Source organism: Wyeomyia smithii, chromosome 2 (genome assembly GCF_029784165.1).
Source record: "Wyeomyia smithii strain HCP4-BCI-WySm-NY-G18 chromosome 2, ASM2978416v1, whole genome shotgun sequence".
NCBI lineage: Eukaryota > Metazoa > Arthropoda > Insecta > Diptera > Culicidae > Wyeomyia > Wyeomyia smithii.
This window is the reverse complement of record NC_073695.1, coordinates 123,253,406-123,277,230: the sequence shown is the minus strand read 5'-3', so window position 1 is coordinate 123,277,230 and position 23,825 is coordinate 123,253,406. Positions and strand designations below refer to the sequence as shown.

At 37.5% G+C, this 23,825-nt stretch overlaps 1 protein-coding gene across 1 annotated transcript; it reads left to right on the top strand.

Annotated features, from left to right (window-relative positions):
* The first annotated feature begins 1,674 nt into the window (after positions 1–1,674).
* LOC129725791 (uncharacterized) lies at positions 1,675–22,626 on the top strand. The gene is made up of 4 exons (XM_055682010.1): positions 1,675–1,999; positions 4,353–4,562; positions 4,618–4,868; positions 22,131–22,626. The coding sequence occupies exons 1-4, from the start codon at positions 1,946–1,948 to the stop codon at positions 22,264–22,266; spliced, it is 651 nt and encodes a 216-aa protein (XP_055537985.1). The 5' UTR covers positions 1,675–1,945; the 3' UTR covers positions 22,267–22,626.
* Positions 22,627–23,825: the final 1,199 nt, after the last annotated feature.

Here is a 23,825-nt window from a genome sequence, read left to right as displayed (position 1 = left end):
TTTCAAGACGAAAATTGACGATCCACTTTGTTTTAAAGCGCTGATTGCTCCATCGTTCGTTCGACACTAGAATTCCAAATGTTGTTTGGTGTCCTCACGAGACAATGTGGTCAAACAGAATTGAACGTGTTTAACGTAAATTCGTCCGTTATGCGCTAAGGCAGCTTTTTAACACCGTTTGAAGATCGCTGTCGGTTACTGGGCATAGATACGCTAGACAAACGGAGGCATGTGTCCCAGGTCATTTTTATCTCCAAATTGCTGACTGGCGAGTACGATGCACCAGATCTACTGTCACAGATTGGTTTTTATGCTCCCACGCGAGCTTTGCGACCGAGAATGATGCTGCAGAAAGGAAATTATTCGACACAATATGCTGCCAGCTCGCCTTTAGCTTCGATGGTTCGCCAGTTTAACCGACATGCACATTTATTTAGTTTTAACGAGCCGTCCTATTTGTTCCGACAACGTGTAACTGCATCTGCCAACCAAATTGTATTTAGTTAATTAATATTAAGCATTCATTTAGACACATTCAGTCCGATGAATAAATAATAATAATAATAAAAAGATAAAAGTTAGTCAATCGATGACGGGGGGTTTGTCAAAAAACCACGAAAGACCACGCACGGGGGGGGGGGGGGGGGGGGTTAACGAAATGACCAGGAAGTCTTCTTTCCTGACTTATAATTTATTGTTTGTCAAGAATGAAGCTTTTGCATTTTAGAAATATAGAATGTACTGAAAGTTCAATACTAAAAGTGTAAAAATTTAAGTGAAATTTTGGCACTTGAAAAATGAAAAGGCCACGTGGTTAAAGTCGTAAGGGGGGGCCAAAGTCGTAAGGGAGTTGTTTGGCTAAAAGACCAGGTCCATAGGTTCGTTTCATACTTCTTCTCAACCTGCGGAGAGAAGCTTTTCAGTAATACGGCGATTAAAAACGGGGCTTAGTAAGGTCAGCACGCAGAATAGATTCTCATATCTAGCTCTACTTAATACTGAATCAGCTAGGCTGAAAGAGGTTGGCGTTGACGCTTCAATCCATTAGTTCGGAGAGTCAATCCCGTTTGAAGTGATCTTTTTTATTGTATTGTTTTTTTTGTTACCATACTTTGTTACACAATATTTAATTGAAAAATAAATTAAGCTTTTATCGAAATTTTTTTCAATCGTTATGTCATCGACATTTTTTCCATGACAAGTTAGGAAAAATAGCCCCCCTAAAAATTTTCCTTAGTTGCGCCTATGTGAAAATTATATGACTAATAGAGTACCTACCTCTCGTACAGAAAAAAAAAAAAACAGACAATACCAGTAAAAGAAAAACTTTACTGATAGTTAATGATATTTTTTCTTACTGATAACTATCAGTAGCTACTGATAGTTTTCCCATCCCTAACACTTATAATACTACAAGTAAATCTTTCAGTGCATAAAAACCTGATTCGGCCAGGTTCAACGATTTCCTGATCTTGATTCAATGTTTCCGGTGAATAACTGGCAGACACGCGTTCTCATCATTATAAGATGTAACGACGAGCAGGGCCACGGCAAAATTCATTGCTCGGTTGCCGTCCAGACGCGCTAGCAGACAGCAATTTTATCGTCTTTCACTCTGAGGGTACGCACTTCTGACGCCTCCAAATGACACAATAAGCCTGAGGAGTCTCAATCCCTCGCATTTCAATCTAGCTTGTTGCAGTGGCGCACCTCTACAATAGTTTATAGCAGCCTGGGCTGAGAGATCACGAGATTCATGAGATAGGATTTAAATTGAATATGTTCTCGACCGCTACTCGGACGGCAGTTAAAATCATTCGTGCTCCAGACTTCGTGGTGTTCAGTTGTGTACTTCAATTTTATCTGTATAGTATAGTAGCGTTTTATTAGAACTCACTCTATCTCTCTCTTTCCTCTTATATGAGATTGTGTTCAACAAGTGACTATGAAGGTGCTAATTGCTTTGGCGTTATTGGGATATACATCGCTGATTAAAGCGGTGAGTTATTTTTATTTAGGCATATTTGTGAACTTTATTGTGTTTGCCACCATTCTTTTTTGAGATTCAATACGTAAACGTGCTGCTGATATGATAACAACTGATAAAAAGTTACATGTTTGTGGATAGTTGTAAATACTGGCGTACTCGCTCCGATGCATATCACTGCTGTGTGAAAGTGTGAATATTGTCAACGCAATTTGGCTCAATTGTAGCGCAAGCCGTTTCCGAACTCAAAGTGTGATTTCCGATGTAAGCTCTACTTTTTGTGACCGGTTATAATCATCAAATGGGGAAGGGTATTTTTTATCCGCCAGGCAAAGTTTTTCGCATTTGTGCCGATGGAACACATTTAATAGTGCCATGAAATGTAATTGTATAAGAAAAATAATTGTCACAATTTTTTACTTGATTTTAGCAGATTGATTTTTAGAACAGAATAGTCTTTGGCTTTATAATACACCACAGTGGTCTAATATACTGTTACCTATATTACCTATCAGAAACAAAATAATTCTTTTTTCTGAAAAATTAATCATATTTTCATGTGAAGTATAAATCCGGTTTTAATGAACAAACCATCGTTCTCATTGCGGAACAAAAGGCTTCCATTTTTCAAACAGCGAGGATTTTTGTAAAATTTAATTATTTAGGGTATAGAACGTCTTCGGCAGGGTTTCTGCAGGGTTTCTGCAGCAGCCTTATGCAAAAACTAGCCGAAAAAAACCACTGCAGAATACGTTCGATACCCTACTATCATTTATTCTGAGTTTATATTGCGTGTTCTGCCACGAATCGTGACATATCAACACTATCCTCTTATATTTTTTTTATGATATAGAAAAATGGAATTCCGTAAGACAGTGTATCTTATTGAAGTTATTTCCTTCGTTTTGAGCATAGTAATCAGCATAGTAGATGTCGAAGGACCATATTTATGAGCAAGTTTGTTAATACTAAACCTTGTAATATCATTAACAAAACATCGTGAAACATAAAAACTCATGACTCTTTATGTTTAATTCATCCATAACTGAAAATTAGAAACGATTACATATGATTTTTTAAGTAATTTTAGAGGGGAAGTAATTGTAATATATTAGCTAAAAATCGAAATTATTGACAAAACTACGTAAAATTATTGACAAAACTACGTAAAATTATTGACAAAACTACGTAAAATATGAAAAGTTAAGACTTCTTATGCAAAAATCTAAACGGATGACAACTGGTTTTCACAATAAAATGTTCGTTGATGTTCAGAAAATTTTACCTCTAAATTAAAATCTAAAGCGATGAGATATGTTTTTTTACATTAACATGTTCGTTAATGCTCAAGAAAGACAAATGAGCACAAAAAGTGAAGTTTTGAAATATCCATATTTGGTGTAGGAAGTAATAGTACGTCATACAAATCCCGTTAGGCAAATCCCGTTGCTGAAGACTTTATACCTAGTAGCTCGTTTGACTTAAACTCAAGAACGATTAAGAGAACCTAGAATGTCTGAATATGTATAATGATATATGTAAAATGATTGTATACCATTTATCTTACTACAAATATTTTAGTTATCGTGATTGATCTTGCAAATTCTTAACCTTGAACTCATGAATGATTTGAAGAACCGTAACCTTGAACATCTGATATGCAAGAGCTTACTTTTACTATTACTATTATTATTCGATATTTACATAGCAAACGATGCTTTTGAACTAAATTTTATCAATTACAGACACTTCGTAAACGAAAATAGCGATGAGACAAAATTTGCTCGTTTTACTCTTATTTGATCATCGTTTGACTGATTTCAATCTGGTTTGTTTCAAAATGTAAAAAAATTTACTAAGAAAATAAAATTTTTGTAATTTCCTGATAAATTTTTTTCAGTACATTAATGCATGGCACAATTATCGAAGGAAACTGCATTTTTTGGGCTTTTATTAAACCATACTCAGTTCTTCGAATTTAACAAAATTTGTTATAAATTAGAGAAATTTTATGCAAGTATACAAAATTGGTTCAGACATTTAAAATTTAGTTTTGACAGGTTCTTGAATCTCAAAAAAACGTATTCGAGAGCACGTAAGCATTATCTAGTGATGTCGAAGTCAGAAGTCACGAATTTTCATGTGATCAATTTCATTCCCATACCACACTACGTTTAAATAGTATTTCTAAAGTCGTTGTCATAACTTGAAATCGATGACATTGTTAAACTACGCAGATATGTCATATGTCAACACGGTCCCATAACGTTACGAATAGGTTTTTAAACTTTTATTATTACAGTAAAATAGAAAGAGACCGGCAAGAATATATCTACTAATGTAGTGAAATTATATTATTCAACAGGACCAGGCAAAGAAAGCATTCGCTTTCCTACAAGGTACTTCCGGTGTAACAGGTAATGTTACACTCTCTCAACCATCCTGCACCGAACCTGTGTTCATAGAGGTTAACGTCGTTGGACTTACACCCGGCAAGCATGGCTTTCACGTTCACGAGAAGGGTGATCTGAGCGACGGTTGTGCGAGCACTGGTGGCCACTACAATCCTGATAAAGTCAGTGGATATAAACTTTACTGTTACAAATGATGACTTCAACTTGTTCTTTCAGGTTACACATGGTGCCCCCAATGATCAAGTACGTCACGTTGGTGACCTTGGCAATATTTTAACCGACGAGAATGGAATTGCAAAAACATCCTTTTCCGACACTGTAGTTTCTCTATATGGCAGCCGAAGCATTATTGGACGGGCTATCGTGGTACACTCAGGTGTCGATGACTTCGGCAAAACGAATCATCCCGACTCTCTGAAAACAGGAAATGCCGGTGGAAGAGTTGTCTGCGGAGTAATTGGAATCCTGTAAATATTTGTTTTTGATACTTTTCGTTTCGTTTGTGTTTTGTTGACGTGCTACTTTGGAAAATTAAAAATTGGCCGAATATGGCCCATTGATATACTCATCTAATTGTTTCGCATCACATCACCTGTTAAACCAGTTTTTGTTGCGTCGTACGTTTCATGTTCATTGATAGTAGTGTTGTGTTGGTTATCTGGAGGAGTTTTATATCTGCTGTTGCATGTGGTAGGGGTTTTTTATTACATTAACCTTTATAGCTAGTGCGCTTTTTAAAAACAATGCATTTTATACATTCGATTTTCAACATACGTATGAGATTTAACTGTTGCATCCCAATAGTTGGGTTGGGGGACGCAACGTAAAAGTTACAGTTGTAGAATAAATTAATTGGTTTTTTTATCAAATTAAATATATATACTATTTGAAGCGATAATTAACCCTGGAAAGATATTCTGTGTCAATCTGACTTCACACTTTCAGCAATATCACCCACTTTTTTGCTAACGTTATGTCGCTTTTAAATCAATAAATAAATATAAAAACTTAAATTTTGTTGTTTGTAAGTTATCGATGTGTTAACACCGTAATGACCATTTATCGATAGTTTACGAAGAAACACTTGCATTTTCAATTAGGTATTTAAAAGTTAATGCGTCAGTTTGACGCATGATTATCTTTCTACACACATCAAAATTCGATTATCTTTCCAAGGTTGAATCTAAGTTCACTATATTGAAGACGTATTGCTGGCTTTGGTGTGCGGTATGATTAAACATCATATTCGGACCTATTCTCGTGATATGTATTCAGTTTGTATGCATTTACTGCTTTGTATATCTCATTGTTTGTTTTCTTTCAATAATAATTACAGTAAACGTCTGAAAATTGGGTTTGTTAGAGTCGAAATTTTTGAGCGAAAAATTTGGCACAGTATTTAATTAATTGCATAGTTACGATAGTTACGATTTGGTTATATTCACTTTCACCGTAGTAAACAAGAAATCGTTTGCTTCCAAACCAGAAATTGAACCTGGAGTCGTCCAACTTGCACTTGAAATTCATATATGAACTGAGGTCTTATGAAGTAACACTAGATTTCAATAATTTACTAGAAAACAAAAAATAATTTCAAAATTAAAAATGGTAACAAAATTCTAGAGTAATACAATATTTTAAAAAATGTTCTGCTTATTTTCTACCCACAAAATAACAAAAGAAGAACAATTGAATCATAAGAACGTCAGCATTAATCACTAATAAATGAAGTGATGTTACGCCACAAAGTGAAATTTCATTGTAATAATTTCCGCCCACAGGTGTACGACAATCTTGTTGTCGAAAAGTTTTATGTTTGACTAAAAAAACAAAGCAAGCTCCAAATGTAGACTAAAAGATAGATTTAAATATATTTTTTTCTTTTTTTATTAGATTGCCCGATCCGATCAGTCAAAAATATCAGGATTATAACAAATCTTGATATTTCGTTACGAACTTTTTGTGTCAACTTGTGTTCTAAACTTGGTCTCGTAAATAGTTATAATTTCAAAATTTTTATCAAAATTACTTACTGATTATTACGAATTTTAGCAAGCTTTGTGAGGTTTTTGGCAGAAAATGATCAGAATTAGTTAGAATGTTAAAAATTTTGTTATAAATATGTTTTATAAAACACACTTTTAAAAATTCAAGCGTAAAATGACCGAATTTGATATAATTCTGTATTTTTATCATTCTGGTATATCAAGAATATTACAGGCTTTGTTGTTTCTATAAAGTTTAAATATATTTGTGTTACCCGTTTGTTGTAATCATTTGATCGGGTGGAAGTTACAACAAACGTCTTGGTGGAAAGACTACGGGGCGAACCAGCCTGTGGTTGAAAGCCACCTTAATAAAGCAATAGAAAAAGTCTTAGTGCAAAGTCCAGAATAGAGAGATGTGAGAGATAATTTTTCGTTAAGGCTTTTAAACCAATTATTTATTTCACTTTTTAAAGACTTAGTGCATTCGTAGGATGTTGAGTGATTCTAGGGACCATTTCAAATATTCTAAAGTAAAAACATAGAAAAGTAAGATTCAGTTGTTTTGCTTTTCTTCTGTTTTCTTTCTCTTTTGTTCTAAATACTAAAAATACACCGTCGTTTGAGTTTTCAAACGAAAAACTTTTCAATAAATTGTACAGGGTGTTACACTTCATTTAAACCTTAAGAGTAAAGCAGATGAATATGTCTCTTCTGATTCTTTTCTGTTTTCATAGTAGTAAAGTTGAAGTAGAATTAGTTCAGTTCAAATCTTTTGCCTTTGTACAAGTCGACTTCGATCGGAACTTTATCCCAGATTTTAATCAAACGGTTCCTAAAAGTGTCCAAAGTCATATGTTTTACTTCATTCAGCTTTTTAGCATGTATCCACAAATGCTGAAGTCCAATGGATTCAAATCGGGTGAAGATGTGGGCCATTCAGAGATGCTGATAAAACAAGGTAAATTTTCCTTGAGCAACTTCTGAACAACCTATGCCTTATGCTCTGGTGCTGAATCCTGTTGAAAGCAGATCTTTTCCAAATAATTCTTTGGCACAAGACAGTAGATGATCTTTGATGACGTATTGTAGAGAGTACCCTTTGTTGATTTTCACACACTAACTTTATGACTTATAACTTACTTACTTACTTTTTTGGCTACCGGACCGTTTGCCGGTCTAGGGCCGAACGAATTAGAGATGTCCAGCTTCTTCTGTCTTGGGCAGCCGTTCTCCAGTCTCCCCGTACACCAGCAGATCGTGCATCTTCTTCCACCGCGCACATCCACCGCGTGCGAGGCCTACCACGGAGTCGACGGCCTCTTCCTGGTTCTCTACTGAAGATAGTTTTGGCGGCTCTCTCGTCAGGCATCCTGGCTACATGTTCAGCCCACTGAAGCCTGCCCCGCTGTATTACCTTCACTATATCAGCATGTTTGTATACCTGGTACAACTCGTGATTCATGCGTCTGCGCCACACTCCATCTTCCAGTTTACCGCCAAGTATCGATCGCAGAACTTTACGCTCAAAAACTCCGAGCACTCGTCGATCAGCGTCCATGCTTCATGTCCGTAAAGGGTCACCGGGAGTATCAGCGTCCTATACAGCGCTAGTTTTGTGCGAGTTTGCAAACTACGGGACCTTAGCTGGTTACGCAGACCGTAGAAAGCCCTGTTCGCAGCTGCAACTCGTCGTTTCACTTCACGGCTCATATCGTTGTCACATGTCACAAGCGTACCAAGATAAACGAATTCGTCAACCACTTCAAATCGTTCCCCATCTATCTCCACCTCAGCACCAACACCACGTGAACTCCCACGCTCTCTGCCAGCTACCATGTACTTCGTTTTGGCAGAGTTAATGACAAGTCCCAATCTCGCTGCTTCTCTCTTAAAAGGTACGAAGGCCTCCTTCACGGCCTTACGGTTGATACCGATGATATCGATGTCGTCCGCAAAGCCAAGAAGCATGTGAGATTTCGTGATGATCGTACCGTTTCTTTCGACGTTTGCTCTTCGTACTGCACCCTCAAGAGCGATGTTAAACAGTAGGTTGGAGAGCGCATCCCCCTGCTTCAGTCCATCCAACGTTACGAACGCGGCTGATGTCTCGCCAGCTATCCGCACGCACGATTTTGATCCCTCCAGTGTCATACGACTCAGCTTTATTAGTTTCGTAGGGAAACCGTGTTCCAGCATGATCTGCCACAGCTCGTTTCTTTTCACTGAGTCCTATGCCGCCCTGAAGTCCACAAACAGATGGTGAGTCGGTAAGTTGTACTCGCGGAACTTATCGAGGATCTGTCGCAGGGTGAAAATTTGATCCGTCGTGGAACGCCCTTGTCGAAAACCAGCCTGGTATTCGCCATAAAGGATTCCGTTAACGGTCTCAATCTGTTGAACAGGATACGGGAGAGCACTTTATATGCGGAGTTGAGCAACGTTATCCCTCGATAGTTGCCACAATCCAACCGATGGCCCTTCTTATAGATAGGGCATATGAGGCCTTCCAACCAGTCGTTCGGCATTTGTTCATCCACCCAGATCCTTAGTATTATCTGGTGGATCGCATAATACAGCCGCTCGCTTCCCGCTTTTAGAAGTTCGGCCGGGATACCGTCCTTCCCAGCGGCCTTGCCGTTTTTCAGCTCACTAATCGCCTTTTTCACCTGCTCCTGTGTTGGTGGCTCCACAGCTTGTTCGTCACTCATAATCGTCATCCTGTTCCTGCTCTGCTCATCCGGCTCCTTACCGTTTGATAGCGCCTGAAAATGCTCCTTCCACCTGGCTGCAACCGTCGGTTTATCAGTAAGCAGGTTGCCGTGCTTGTCATTACACATGACCGGCACCGGGAAATTCCTGCTTCTGACTCTGTTGACAGTTCTATAGAATCTCCGCACGTCGTTTTGAGCATAGCTGTCCTCTGCACTGGCGAGCACCTGCTCCTCGTACTCGCGCTTCTTCCGACGGGGGGTTCTATTTTCAGCAGCTCTTGCCACCCTGTACCACTCTCTGTTCTGACGCGTAGCCGCAGTGAGCATGCGGCTCCTGGCACAGTTCTTCTCATCTGGCGCTCTCTGGCACTCGACATCGAACCAGCCGTTAGGCTGTCTTCCACGCGTCATACCTACCACCTCTCTCGCAGTCGTTTCGATGGCGCCGTGAATACTGCTCCACAGCCCATTTATGTCTCCCATCGATCTGGGAGCAGGCTTCTCCATTTGGATGCCTCCAGGTGTGTTTCCGAATATTCAAACGTGAAAAATAGGAGCTACATATGGCCATTCCTCTGGCCGCGGCAAAGTTTATCAGCCTCAGGCCGTTTTCATTGGTTGACGAGTGGAGGCTATGCCTTCCAATGACCGGACGGAAGAATTCCTCCCTCCCAACCTGTGCGTTTGCGTCTCCGATGACGACTTTTACGTCGTGTTTTGGGCACTCGTCATAGATTCGCTCAAGCTTGTCATAGAACTCATCTTTGACTTCATCGGATTTGTCGTTTGTCGGTGCGTAGGTGTTGATTAAACTGTAGTTAAAGAATTTGCCCTTAATCCTCAACACGCATATACGGTCATCTACGGGCCTCCACCGGATGACTCTTGTTTTCTGATTTCCCAGCACTACGAAACCGACGCCCCGTTCCGCTGCTTTGCCGCCACTGTAGTAGATGTGGTTCTTGAAAGAAGTGCGTGCAATAGGGTCTACTGCACGGAATTCCCTTTCTCCGGAATGTGGCCACCGAACCTCCTAAATCGCTGCGATTTCAACTCCCTGCCGCTGTAGTTCTCGAGCAAGAAAGCCAGCCCGCGCCGGTTCATTGAGAGATCGGACGTTCCAAGTACCCAATTTCCAATCGTTTACCTTAATCTTTTTCCGTGTTCGTAGCCTAGGTCTTTGCCGATTGATCCGTTCCGTATTTCTAAATTCGTTGTTCGTGGTTGATGAAAGGTTTCGGTATGCTACCTTACCAGGGTCGCGATACCTACATCCTGCTGATGGGGCTGCCATCTTAGGTGTAGCTGGCGAGATACAGCATTCCATAATTCAGCCGCCCGCTCCGGGTCAGACGCTGTTGTACGCCGCCCCTTTGGGGATACAGCCGCGTACGACCCCCTTCCCAGTCAGCATACGACCAAAGTTTCCACCGGGGTTGGTTACCCGATCTCCGCTAAGGTTACTCTTATTCCGGTCGGCACCACGTGGAGGTTGGGATAGGAGTTGCTGGACAGAGGTGAATGGCCACATTAGGGTCTCAAGTTACACGTGTCCAGCCATTTGCCAACCTTTATGACTTATAAGTAAACTATAAATAAACTGACAAGCTCTTGGAGCTCTAACCACTCCAACGCTGGACACCTATTTATTTCTGTGATGAGCAGTGGGGGGCGGGGGTGGTATCGAAATAAGGGGTTTGGTTGAGTAGTTCTCTTCGAAATAGTCAAAAAGTTAGAAGGTATTTGCCTAAGTACACAAACGTAGGCTTGAAGTGGGACTACGGTGGGTGTAAAAATTTTATTCTGCTATACCCAAACTATACAACACACACCATACACTATACCATGCTGATACACATACCATACACACCACAAACGCTATACACACGAACATACACACTGTAAACACACTCGCTATACACATACTCGCTATACATACACAAGCTATACACACACGCACACACACGCGTTATACACACACACGCTATACATACACACTTAATATATACCAAATCCTATACCTACACAACTTACTATTGGCAGTATCCAAACTGCTTCCAAGTCTTTCAGTTCAGTTTTCAGTTTCAGGTTTATTCCAACGATATCATAATTGGATTACCACTGGTTAGGTCCAACTTAGATCGAAGGGAAGCTGAACTGTTCGCCACGATGGACGACCAGGGAAGTAGCTTCTCTCTATGCTAAACCATGCTAAATGTCCTTTTATAGCGACACTTAATATGAAGAACTTAGGAAATTGGGGGAAGAACCAATCACGTGGAAGCATCGCTACTACCTGTCCACGTCGCTTACGTCGGGTGATGAATGCGATGCCAATTGGCTGGCATTGGCTAAATGACTGAACGCGCGGAATGATTTCGTCTACCTCTCTGATGTCTGCGTTATGGAAATAAGCCAACCGTATGGAAAATGCAGGTGGATATTTGACATTGAAACTTTTCCGTAAGTTTCACCAAGTATTATACAAATCTTGAATATTTTGGCTATCCGACGGTATATTAACTGTTGATTTGTTTGAGAGCTATTCGCATTTGAAAACTTCCATTCCGCCAACCAAAAACGTTACATTGTCATTTCGGTCTCCACAGAATGGACCCCAGTATAGTGAGTCCCACGTCAACATGTGAATGGTTTAAAAAGTCGATCTTATTTTACATTTTGCCTTTCTCCTAGAAAGGTATAGCAATCACTGGGAAAACCAAAGGTATAAAAGTGGTTCCAATGGCCGAATGTCATATACCACTCGACCCCTTTCGACGAACTGAGCATTTTCTGTATGTATGTATGTATGTGTGTATGTGTGTGTGTGTGTATGTGCAACTTTCTTTTCTCACTCACTTTTCTCAGAGATGGCTGGACCGATTTTCATAAAATTGATTGCAAATGAATTAATTGCGCCATAGGTTGCTATTGAATTTCATTGTAATTGGATTTTTAGTTTAGAGGTTATGTATCAAAATGTAAAAATCACGAAACATCAATATCTCAGAAACCACATAACCGATTTCAATAAAACTGGTTTCAAATGATCGGGCTGTCTTCAAAACCCTTAACTTTTAAATTTCGTTATGATTGAACATATGGTTCAAAAGTTATGTAAAGAAAAGTTATCCCGAGGTTGTTTAAACTCACTCATTTTTCTCAGAGATGGCTGAACCGATTTCACAAAATTAGAGTCGAATGAAAGGTCTAGTTGCCCCATAGATTGCTATTGAATTTCATTGTATTCGGATTGTAACTTAGTCCGTTGTTTATAAAAATGTGAAATCACATAATAAAAAACATATTGACTTTCTCCTAACGATCACTGGCCAATTAAAAGGTAGAAAAGTGATCCAAAAGGCCAAATGTCATATACTACTCGACTCAGTTCGACGAATCGAGCATTTTCTGCATATATGCATGTATAGGTGTATATGTTTGTGTGTGAGTGTGTACGTGTGTATGTGCACCTTTTTTTCGCACTCACTTTTCTCAGAGATGGTCTGACCGATTCTTTCTATCTTGGTGTCAAATGAAGGGTCTATTTGACGCTTGGGTAGCTATTGAATTTCATTGTAATCAAACTTTTAGCTATGAAGCTATGAACAGTGAGTGGTTTGAAAGTTATAGAAAGAAATGAAACCCGCAGACTGTTTAAAACTATAGCTACGATCGAAATATTTTGTTTTTGATATTGTACTATTTCAATGTTTGCGGCCTTGCTCAGGATTGAAGTTGAAATAAAAAGTCATTTCTATCATTTCACTTTTTGCCTTTCTCCTATTGCCTTTCTCCGAGAAAGGTATAGCAATCACTGCAAAAACTAGGGGTATAAAAGTGCTCAAAAGGGCCGAATGTCGCATATCACTCGATTCAGTTCGACGAGCTGAGCATTTTCTGTATGTGTGTGTGTGTGTGTGTGTGTATGTGTGTGTGTGTGTAACGCTCTCCCAATCTCACTCGATTTTCTCAGAGATGGCTGAGCCGATTTCAATGAAATTGATTGCAAATGAAAAGTCTAGTTGCCCTATAAGACCCTATTGAATTTTATTGTAATCTGATTTCTAGTTTAGAGATTATGTATCAAAATGTAAAAATCACGAAACATCAATATCTCAGAAACTACACAACCGATTTGAACAAACTTGGTTTCAAATAAACGGGCTACCTAAAAAAACATTAACTTTTGAATTTTATTAAGATTGAACTTGTGGTTCAAAAGTTATGGGAAGAAACGTGTTCTGGAGACCGTTTAATCTCACTCATGTTTCTCAGAGATGGATGGACCGATTTTCATAAAATCAGTGTCATATGGAAAGTCTTGTTGCCCCATAAGACCCTAATGATTTTTTTTGCGAACGGATTATTACTTTTCCTGTTATGTTTAAAAATGTGAAATCCAGCTATGAAAAGAAACATATTCTGATGACTTCTTGGGCTCACTCACTTTTCTCAGAGATGGTTGACCCGATTTCCACAGAATTAGTATCAAATGGAAGGTCTAGCTGCCTCATAACACCCTATTGAATTTTGCTGTAATTGGAATGTAACTTCGTCTGTAATGTATCGAAATGTGAAAATCACGAAACTTCATTACCTTAGAAACTACACAACCGATTTGAACAATATTGATATCAGATGAACGGGCTAGTTAAGGGTTAACTGATGAATTATGATTGGACACGTAGTTTCAAAGTGTGGCTGCCCTATACGTTCCCTTTTCATTTGATTGTAATCAAACTTAAGCAACCGTTATGTATCAAATTGTTAAAACAACGAAAGCCTATTATCTCAAGTATTACATGACTTATTTGAACATAACTAGTGTCATACAAACGAGTCATCTCTCAAACTTACAAATAACAAACTTCATAACAATTTGATATGCTGTTCGAAAGTTTTGGAAAGGAAAGAAATTCAAAGACTATTCAACACTATACCTGCTTTGATCAGTATATATGGCCTCAACATGATTTAAATGCGGTATCGTACTATTTGAACGTTCCCGGTATCGCTCGTGATTAAATTGAAATTGTTTTAAATTAAGAGTCATTTCTTTTATTTCGCTATTTCTTAAGCACTAACATTACGTCAAATTTCATATTTTATACTTCAATTAGAACATCAATATTTAAGAACCCAATCAGTGAATAATCCTTTATTGGATTTAAGCATTCATGTGAATATATTTTTACAAATAATAAGTTTGAATGAGAAAGGCTGAGTCTGACCGCTAGGTGGATTAATTTGGGTTTTTTACGAAACATTGATTCGATGCATATTTTCAGCAATGTATGCTTTGTGTAGAAGTGTCACATTTTTACTCACCTATTTACTTCCCATCTTTTTTCAAAATTAATTTTGAAATTTTAATGCCCGGGGAGTTTGTCGAGAAAATCAGTCAAATTCACTCGACACCACGATTGTACGATATTCGCCGTGTAGGCCGATGCGCCGTACTGCTGAAAAACGTTATGATCCTTTCCGTATAGGTCCTGAAGTACCGGAACCACAACCTTCTCCAGAACATCGGCCGTGAAGTTCGCGGCCTTCACGTTTTTTTCTCGATAAACACCAGTGCTTTCCACGCCTGGATATGTCCTCCAAACCATCATCGACGCGGCGCTCTGGAACCGCGGGCATTTTTATGTGGGACGAGGCGATGCTGGCCAATGTTGGCGTCGTATCCAGATTACAATATTTTGACTGGTGTCTATCGTAGCTACCTGGGAAGTGCAGAAGCTCTAAACAGAAAAAAATACAAGGAACCCGATCGAAATTGCCGTTTTCGTTCTGTGACATTGTTGATTATTTGATGTTATACTCTGCCAAATATAGGAAAGGGCATTACCTCGAAAACAACAACCATAGGGTCACAGAGATGTGTGATCAATGTTACACAATTCACTCTTCGACAAAACATCATCTTGTTAAAGTGTTTACGTACCAATAAATCCATCTTTCACACAAAATCCAAAAATGGTTACAATTAGGAATATTTGACGTAGAACTACGTCTCTCAGGAAGTTCAGAAATATAGCACAATGGTTTAAAAGTAAAAATTCTTGGCCCTAACTGTTTTCCGACGTGTGTGTACCTTTTAGCCTTTTGAAATGTTCCAATAATTTGTATCATTTTCAACATAGAACGAGCATGTTGTAATCCCCATGGTTTGCGCATCGCAAATTAAGTCTGCGGTAGAAAGGATAGAAAGGATAGCTTTGCTACGAGCAGGCAGACACCAACTGTCAACAAGACAAATTGGTTTTATACCGTATGCAAGATGGTACAACCGATGTTATGACGGCTTTCGTTTAGTACAGAAAATAACAAGTGAAAAGTGACGTACATATTTATATTATTTACCCTATCAGAGAATTGAATCCAATGGTAGTTCGTTGCCTACTTAATAGATATGTTAGGGGCCGTTCACATTTCATGTGGACAGGAAAATCGTCGTTTTAGATCCCCCCCGTGCCCCCTCGTGGACAACCTTGGACATCGCCTCTTTGTCCAATGTTGCTGGAAATTGAACTCATATTGGTTGATGTAAAAAATTTCATAACTTCTCTTCAAACCAGCGACGAAATCCAAATAGGTACTTGCAAACGCCTTTTAAGTCTAGGAGAAACTAAAAGAAATATAATCACAATTCTTGCTTTGAATGATTGATAACACTTCTAAACGCGAGAAAACAACACAATAGACCTCAAAATCTACTCTAAAATGACTCTTAGCAAAACAAAATTTAAAGCCTAACAGGAAATAGTAAAAACATAATTCAAAAAATTGATGAAACCATGAAATAGCTAAAATAAAGTTAATTTCTAACAAATTGGTAAACCGCTCGAAGAATAAAAGATAAAAATCTTGACACGTTGAGGAAAAAATCAAAAATTCTAAAAACGCATCGAAGGTAAGGTAAATCGAGAATAAAGGGATTATAAATTTTCCTCGAACCCGTAAAAAACTTTTCTAAACAAAAAAAAAGGTCTGAATGATTAAAATTCAGCCTAATGGTTAAAAGAAGATACCGAAGCAAAAATAATTAAAAGTGGTTTTATAGAAAGATGAGACTCATGACGAAACTTAATCCAAATTTAGCTTTGAACTTAGTTTAAAGTGCCAAAAAAAACAAAGTTTATGAAAAATGGTTTCAAATTATCCAACAAAAACTTGAAAGTACCTCTGCTAACTAGAGAAAACAAGAAAATCATAATTCTTGAAATGTTCTCAACATGTCTTAAACATGTCTGAAGAATCTTTCCAAATATACGAAAAGGCCACAAATAAAATGATTACAAATTTATCTCAATTAATCTAGTTGACAACGACTCTAAAAACCAGAATATCTGTAAATGTTTTTAATAAGCCAATGTATTTTTTGGCCCCCCATAAATTGACCACGCGGAATGTCCCTTAGTTCTTCTCACCACCGCCGCGCCGGTATGAAACTTTGGAGAGATAATGACTAATTAAGTTTTACATGAAGAGATTATTTACGACAGAGGAAACAAGGCGATCACAATCCTAATCATGTCCCTGGTCACAATCATAACAATTTAGCAATCTCTAATTGAGTCAATCGCATATAAAATGTATGGAGGTAGGGTAAGGGAGGGTAATTTCGGCGTACTGGTATTTTCGACCCATTCTCAACTTTTCAGTCACATTTACCTGCACAAATAATTTACCGCCAAAAAACAGATGCAACAGCATTTTTACCATTGTTGGCTACAAGTTTTGAAAGTTTTCATCCGGAAAATAACATTATGTAACTGGTTTTGGCAAGTTTTACAAATCAATATCACGTTGATAAGTAATTTTATGCAGCATCCTGCAAAATTGGAAGCTATTGCATACGAAGAATCACCAAGGGACATGAAAACTTCGTTGGTATATTATTATTTTACTAGCGGTTTTTTATTTGTAGACAAAAACTACAAGACTTTTGAAGAATGTTTAAGGAGAAGTTTTACTGTTCACTGTTTGCGTAAGACAACTATGCATTAATGAAATACATTGCTGAAACAGTCGTGTAGAAAGTGTGAGGTTCCACACACACATATGTATGTGAATGACCAATCACACGTACGCTGAAAATACCAAACTCTATAGTTTTTGCATACAGTCAGGTTTTTTTTACGACGTATTTTTAAGCGGATTTTTGAATTAACGCGGTTTGTTTACGCGGATTTTTGAATTAACACGGGTTTTTATGCGAATTTTTGAATTAACGCGGTTTTTTACGCGATACCGCGCTAATTCAAAAAAAAAATCGCGAATTTCCGGATTAACGTGGGTTTGGAACCAGAAACGTTCAAGTGTTTATCTAATAAAAGACTTAGTCCAAAAAATACCCTCCGCCCTCCGAAAGATCCGGAATGACCGTCAAAGAGGACAATTTCAAATACTGGTTCTAGAGTGTCTCGGTTTTTTTTCTAAAGTCCTTATTGCTGGACTACTTTACGCGGATTTTTGAATTACCGCGGTTTTTTTACGCGGATTTTGGAATTAGCGCGGTTTTTAACGCGGATTTCCGAATTAACGCGGTTTTTCTTACGAAGTACATATCCCCGCGTAAAAAAGCTGACTGTAACTGTGTTTTGCGTTTGAAGGCATTTTTTACGTACCCAAAAGCACCAGGCTATTTAAAAAAGCTTAACAGTCTAAACAATGAGCAACATTTAAGGAGCTTCATTGTCTCCGATCAATAATTCAGGAAAATGTTTATGACGGTCGCCTAATTGGCCGGAAATAGGTCGCGTACCCTATTCGATTCTAAAACTTTCTCCTAATTTTAAACTTGTTTCGTGAAAAAACTTTGACTCGCTCGAGCCATGATTACTTAAAATTCCTATCAAAGCTTTAAGAAATCTAATGTCTACTAAAGTGTTCTGTTAAACAATAATAACTTTCACAATCGCCTGCTGTATGCGGATTTTTTTGGATAATAGGTATGTGTGCGGTACTATGTATTTCTTTTGTATCCTACGCCGAGGATAATCTGCAATTCTTGGTCTATGATTGTTTATGTATGTAATGAGCGTTTTGTACAGCTCTACACTGCCGCTCCAAGCATAGTTGTCTCAGCGTGCATAAGGTTTGTGTAGAACATGGGACTACCATGATTGCACAGTGGTACAGAACGACAATTTAGGCGGAAATGGAGTTTTCGATACATTTTTGTGATTTTAGAGCCATACTTTATATGGCGAAGTTGCTTATTATAATTTGGTCTACATTTAAACTGAGGTGAAAATTAGGGTGGTCCTAGAACCAACGAAATAAACCAACTAAAATTTTTATTTGTGGAAAAATTAATTTTTTATTTTCAGTAAAGTTGTAGATCACTTGATTTAAAGCAGCTTTGTTGAAGACTACTTTCTTGTAGCTCTTAAATTGACTGAATTAGAGCAATTTTGCCTAGGGTGGCTCTTAAAAAACGGTTTTTTCGCTCTACTTTGTTTAATTCAATTTTCTCAGTAAAATTATGTTCAGACAATATCTTTTATGGGTGAAAAGCTATTAAGCTTTTAATTTTTAAAATACGCCCTTTTCAACTGTTGATATCTCTGAATGGGGCAGATGAAAAAAATATCTTCTGGTTTCATTTGAAAGAGCAACTTTTGTACTTTATCATAAAAAAAAATGGAGATAAGTTATTTCTTAAAATCGAATAAAATAAGTTTGAATATGATCATTTTCAGTCGAAAAAGTAAGGTTTTTACAGCCTAGTTTTTTATTTGATAAAACTGATGTACATATTCTCCGGTAAAATTAAAGATAAGCTAATTTTCGAAACTTTTTACGTAGAATTACGTCTCATTTGATTTTCAATAAAATTTGTATACGTATCTTCAATTAAAAAAATTTCAAAATATTAAAATTTATATACGACACAATCTTTAAAATAACTTTCGGCAGTTACAAAACGATGAAATTGCTGTAAGCAATGGAAAAAAACCCTTTTCTCTTCCGTTTATGCATAATTGGTAAAATTTAATGTTCGTTATTTTGAAAAAAAAAGTTTTAATATTTAATCAATTTTCGTGCTTCTGTTGGTAGATGTGACAAACTTTCGCATTGGGCAGTACGTCGGTTGTTTAGCGAAATGACGGGATCGGATGTTAGCAGAAGCCTCTTGAAAACTTTCTGATGCACTTGTTGCGGGTCTCCTGGGCTTCTTCACTCAACATTCCCAGTGGCAATGCAGCGGTTTTCATTATATTACTACTGTGTAATAAAAGTTTATGCACTTTAGGAGAAAGTACATACCAATCATATAATTCACGATAAATTTCGTGAGTTTCCCTGGCAAAAGCTTCGCAAGCCTCAATGTCGATTTCTCTGTTGCTATTGACTACTGTGAGAAGGATCCCAAATCTGAACAAAATATTTTTATTTAGTCCTGTTATTTCAGCAACTGCGTCAACCTCGCTAAAAAAGCGACGGGCAGTGTTACCGTCGTTCGAGTTACCTCCCCCCGGAAGCGGTTCGTTTAGCCTCAGCCCTAACTGCTCTTTAAGAGCCAGTCGGATAGAAGCCTGACGGTCTTTCAGTATGGTATTACTCTTGCTGACGCGTCATGAAGGCTTTGGCAGTGTCAAACGATAGCTGATATTTAATAAAAGCTCCATAGTTCGAATTCGAGCGTGGAGTGGTGAAAAGATATACTTCAATACATCGGGAACGTTGAAAGCTTGAGCACCAACAGCGTTGTTCAACAACTTTCCTGATCGTAGGCAAATGTAACACTGCTGTGGGTGAGTTCGTGCCACGTCATTGACCACCTTCGTATCAACCATTGATAAAACGAGCTTTGCTGCAATTTTCAAATCCACTCCTTTAACACTGAGTTTTGTTGGTACCAGCTTTTGAATTTCTGCTTCTATTTTGAAAAAAAAAATGGCGCTTGGTTCGGTTTGGTCGCACGCCGACCAAATGTCATACACCAAATTTCCCGTGAAAACTAGATGTATGGATTCTGATTTCAAGATATGCGATATCACATGTCATCGGTTATACTGCCTATAATCGCATATCAGTCCCATCTAAAAATTCATCGATTTGAGAAAACAGCGCTTGAAGATATTTTTCGTGTTTTGGATATTTCACCTGTTTGGGGTGTTTTGTTCTTATTTTTTCGACATAGTATAATGAGATAGACCTTTATAATAACTTCTTTGTGAAAAAATAGCATTTTTATATTGCAATGAAAAATAACGTAGGGACTGATATGCGATTAGACCATCGAGTGGTAAAATAATCGCATACCTACCAGTCTCACTCACAACCGCTCTGTCTAGTAGTAATATTTTTCTCAAGTATTTTTGGGTACATATTTATGTTCGCAGACAGTTCCTTTGCTGCAGTACGAGGAAGAAGGCAGAAAAGTCCACTTATTATTTACCCCGACTTTCAGGCCGGCGTTGAAAAAGCAAAATCTAAGGTTAAAGTCTTGGATATGCTGCCTGACAACTTCTGAAAGCTGTTTACAGCTAAGCACCTAAAAACTATTTTTTCTGAATTATAACAATTTCAATTTGAATGATCATTTGAAGCGAGTAGATCATCCACAGGGAATTAACACCTCACAGAAAGGAGCATTGCTCAAGGCTATTATTCGCCTGATTGAGGCAGCCAAGAAGCCTTTCTTAAACGAGCTACAAGACGATGCTGCAGTTTCAGTGTCTATTTAACATTAAGTTTCGTGTGGAATTTCTTTGAAACAACCTTGTATTCATTAATAAACTGGTGAGAAATAACATCAAATATATATTAGGGGCAATCCACATTCCACGTGGCAGATTTTAAACGATTTTGACCAAACCCCCCCCCCCCCCCCCTGGAAAACTGCCCATATAAATTCTAAAAATTTTGTATGGACCGTGGACATTACACAGACTCCCCCCCCCCCTCTCAAACTGGCCCCTTATATGAATTGAAGAAAAAAATGATAAAACATTCGATGAGACTGATATGCGATTTTTCCTGACTTTTTCGAATAAAACCAACATCATTTTTTTTATTCTCCATCGATAGTAAAGCAAGAAATAGATGGAATCTGATATTTAACACAAAACTGATGAAAATCTGTATGAGACTGATATGCGATTGTAGGCAGTATAGTTTAAACACGGTATTACACAATTGGCCGACGTGCAACCAGACCGAACCATGCGTCTCTTTTTAAAGTGTTCTTAAAACAAGTGGACTCCGAAAATAACCATCTGTCTTTCATGAAAAAACGAGATCATTTGAACATTTCAATACGATATTATACCTAACCAATATTCTTTGTATCAGCTTGTAGAAAACATACGGGGTGGTCAAACTAATAATGTTTTAGACGTTTGGTCCGGTTTGACTGCACGCCGATCAATTAGTCTTTTTCTAGACGGAACAATTTACTAATCCGTACCTATACGCTGGTTCAACTGGTCTTTTGTCACATATGCCTCCATATCCTGATGTGCCGAATCAATGGCAATCCGTGTTAGCTTCGCATTTCTTGGTGATTTTTAAGGGAGAGTTACGCTATCTAACAACTGCTATTTAAGGTAGCGTTCGAGAACTGTTTTCGAGTTGGACACAGTATAAGAAATAAGCTCAACAACTTTTATAGCAATTATAGCAATATATTTTTAGTTTTTTTTCTGAAATGAATGAAACGTCGTTTTAACAAATTTCAACATTCTTTTTTATTATTAATTTTAGTAACGTAAACAAGAAATCAATTATGTCTTATTATCTAATTTCCAAGGCAAACACGCTTTAATCAGAAAAGCTGATTTAGCAATTGTTAATACTGTGCGGATTATTTTATTATTCTAAAAATAAAATTTGCATCACTGTATAGCACTTATTATAAATGGTAATTACTTTTTAGGGTGTTATTTCACAGTTTCGAAAATAAGCAAATTAATCGCTTGGAAAAATGGTTTATTTTTCGTGTAGGCATTGCATATAATAATATTCATTGTTAATCGACAATTTATTTTTATTTCCTTAAATTTCATTTCAGATACCCGTTTGAAGAACCAGACGAACCCTGCAGTAATCGCCAATCGGCGTTGTTCGATCGTACTCGTATTGCTGTGTCTTTACTAATTGGCATCATCACCGTGAAAGTACTCGGGAATTATTGTTCTGTACAATAACGGGGCAATCAATTTTTCGGCTGTCATTGTGCCCTCTACCTGTGGCACTATCGACGGCAAACACCGGTAGTTCATTGAACTGTGTGGTTTCTTAAAATTCATTAGCGTTCAGGATATTTCTACATAGATATAGACTTATATACATCGTCAAAATAAGTATACACCCTTGGAAGAAAAATAGAGCGTTTTTTCGCGTGACAAAACTTGTTCAGATTTGATATTCTTTATTTATTTGTATATTGGGGAGACAAAGAACACTTGATGCTTGCTTATGTATTATATTTACTCTAATATACTATAGCTTATTTATGAAATAAGTATGTTAAACAATAATGAATTGTATATGAAGTGCTTAAGTAAAAAATGCATAATTTAAAAAATGGAAGCATTTGGATATTGCTTAAAATAATATGTTCCTTTCGCTTCAATAAACGATCATTTAAAAAAGAAATGTTTTCATTTTAATGTTCTTTAATAGTTATTGCACAAATGACCATGAATCTTTTTTGATATTTTTGTCATAAAGTAGCCTAGTCCTTGGCCCGTGTCTCTCCAAATAATGCTAGGTATTTGCACACAGCTTAACCGGATTCTGTTTGCTTTATTTATTAAATTTGTAAATATTCATTGTCGCTATATCTATATCTTTACTGATACAACGGTATTTGAAACAATAAAAGCGTCTAGTCAGAATATAATATATAGCGTCTGATAGATGTGAGCAACTCTATTACGAATAGGCGCATTTGATTGCGTGACTGGCGGCTAAGTCTAGCTATTTTCAGTTCCCTCAAAGGTCAAGGCCAGCCATATTTCCCTGGTTTAGTTATTTCGAAAAGTAATACACTTAGTTTTAATAAACAATATATAAGTATCTAACAACAAGTATTATTTGAACATCTGAGGCACTGGTTACAATTCTCTGAAAAAACAAAAAAATAGATTAATTTACTGCCGCTATTCGCATAATAGTCCTATGTTAAAGTTGCGAGTCCTATGTAAATTTTGCGAAAATGGGTCCATTTTGGCATGTTTTTCAAGAATAACCATTAAAAAGTAAGGTTTGATTTCCACAACCGCGATTTTAATGGCTACTCTTGTAGAGCATGCCAAAATGGAACCATTTCCGCAAAAAAACAAGAAAACATAGGACTTCTACTTAGGACTGTTATGCGAATAGTGGCAGTTTACCTCTGTGTAATTTTAGGAAAGCGAAAAACAGTTCTTTGAGCTCGAATATATGTTTTCTAATCAACTGTTTATATGAACAGGTTATATGAATATGTTTATATGAAATTAAACGTTTAAATACGATTTATTTTACCGTTTTACCATAGCGAAAAGTACTTCTTTGTATTATTGAATTTGTTAATGGAATATTTAAAGGATATGTAGAGAAAAAAAGATCTGCCACTGCGTATTCCCGTATTCGTTTTTGAGGTGTACTCGACTAGAGAATCGCCAAATCTACGTTGATATTTTTTGAATTTTTTGATCGGGATGATGCTCAGAGGCTGGAAATCATGATGGCGGCATCCGGTTTCTGGAAAAACAACCTA

Bases quoted from the DNA above. Each gene is read 5' to 3' on its own strand.
- LOC129725791 (XM_055682010.1), top strand. From the start codon at position 1,946: ATGAAGGTGCTAATTGCTTTGGCGTTATTGGGATATACATCGCTGATT. The intron at 4,563-4,617 runs GTCAGTGGATAT...TTGTTCTTTCAG, and splicing joins GCCACTACAATCCTGATAAA to GTTACACATGGTGCCCCCAA. The intron at 4,869-22,130 runs GTAAATATTTGT...ATTTCATTTCAG, and splicing joins TGCGGAGTAATTGGAATCCT to ATACCCGTTTGAAGAACCAG.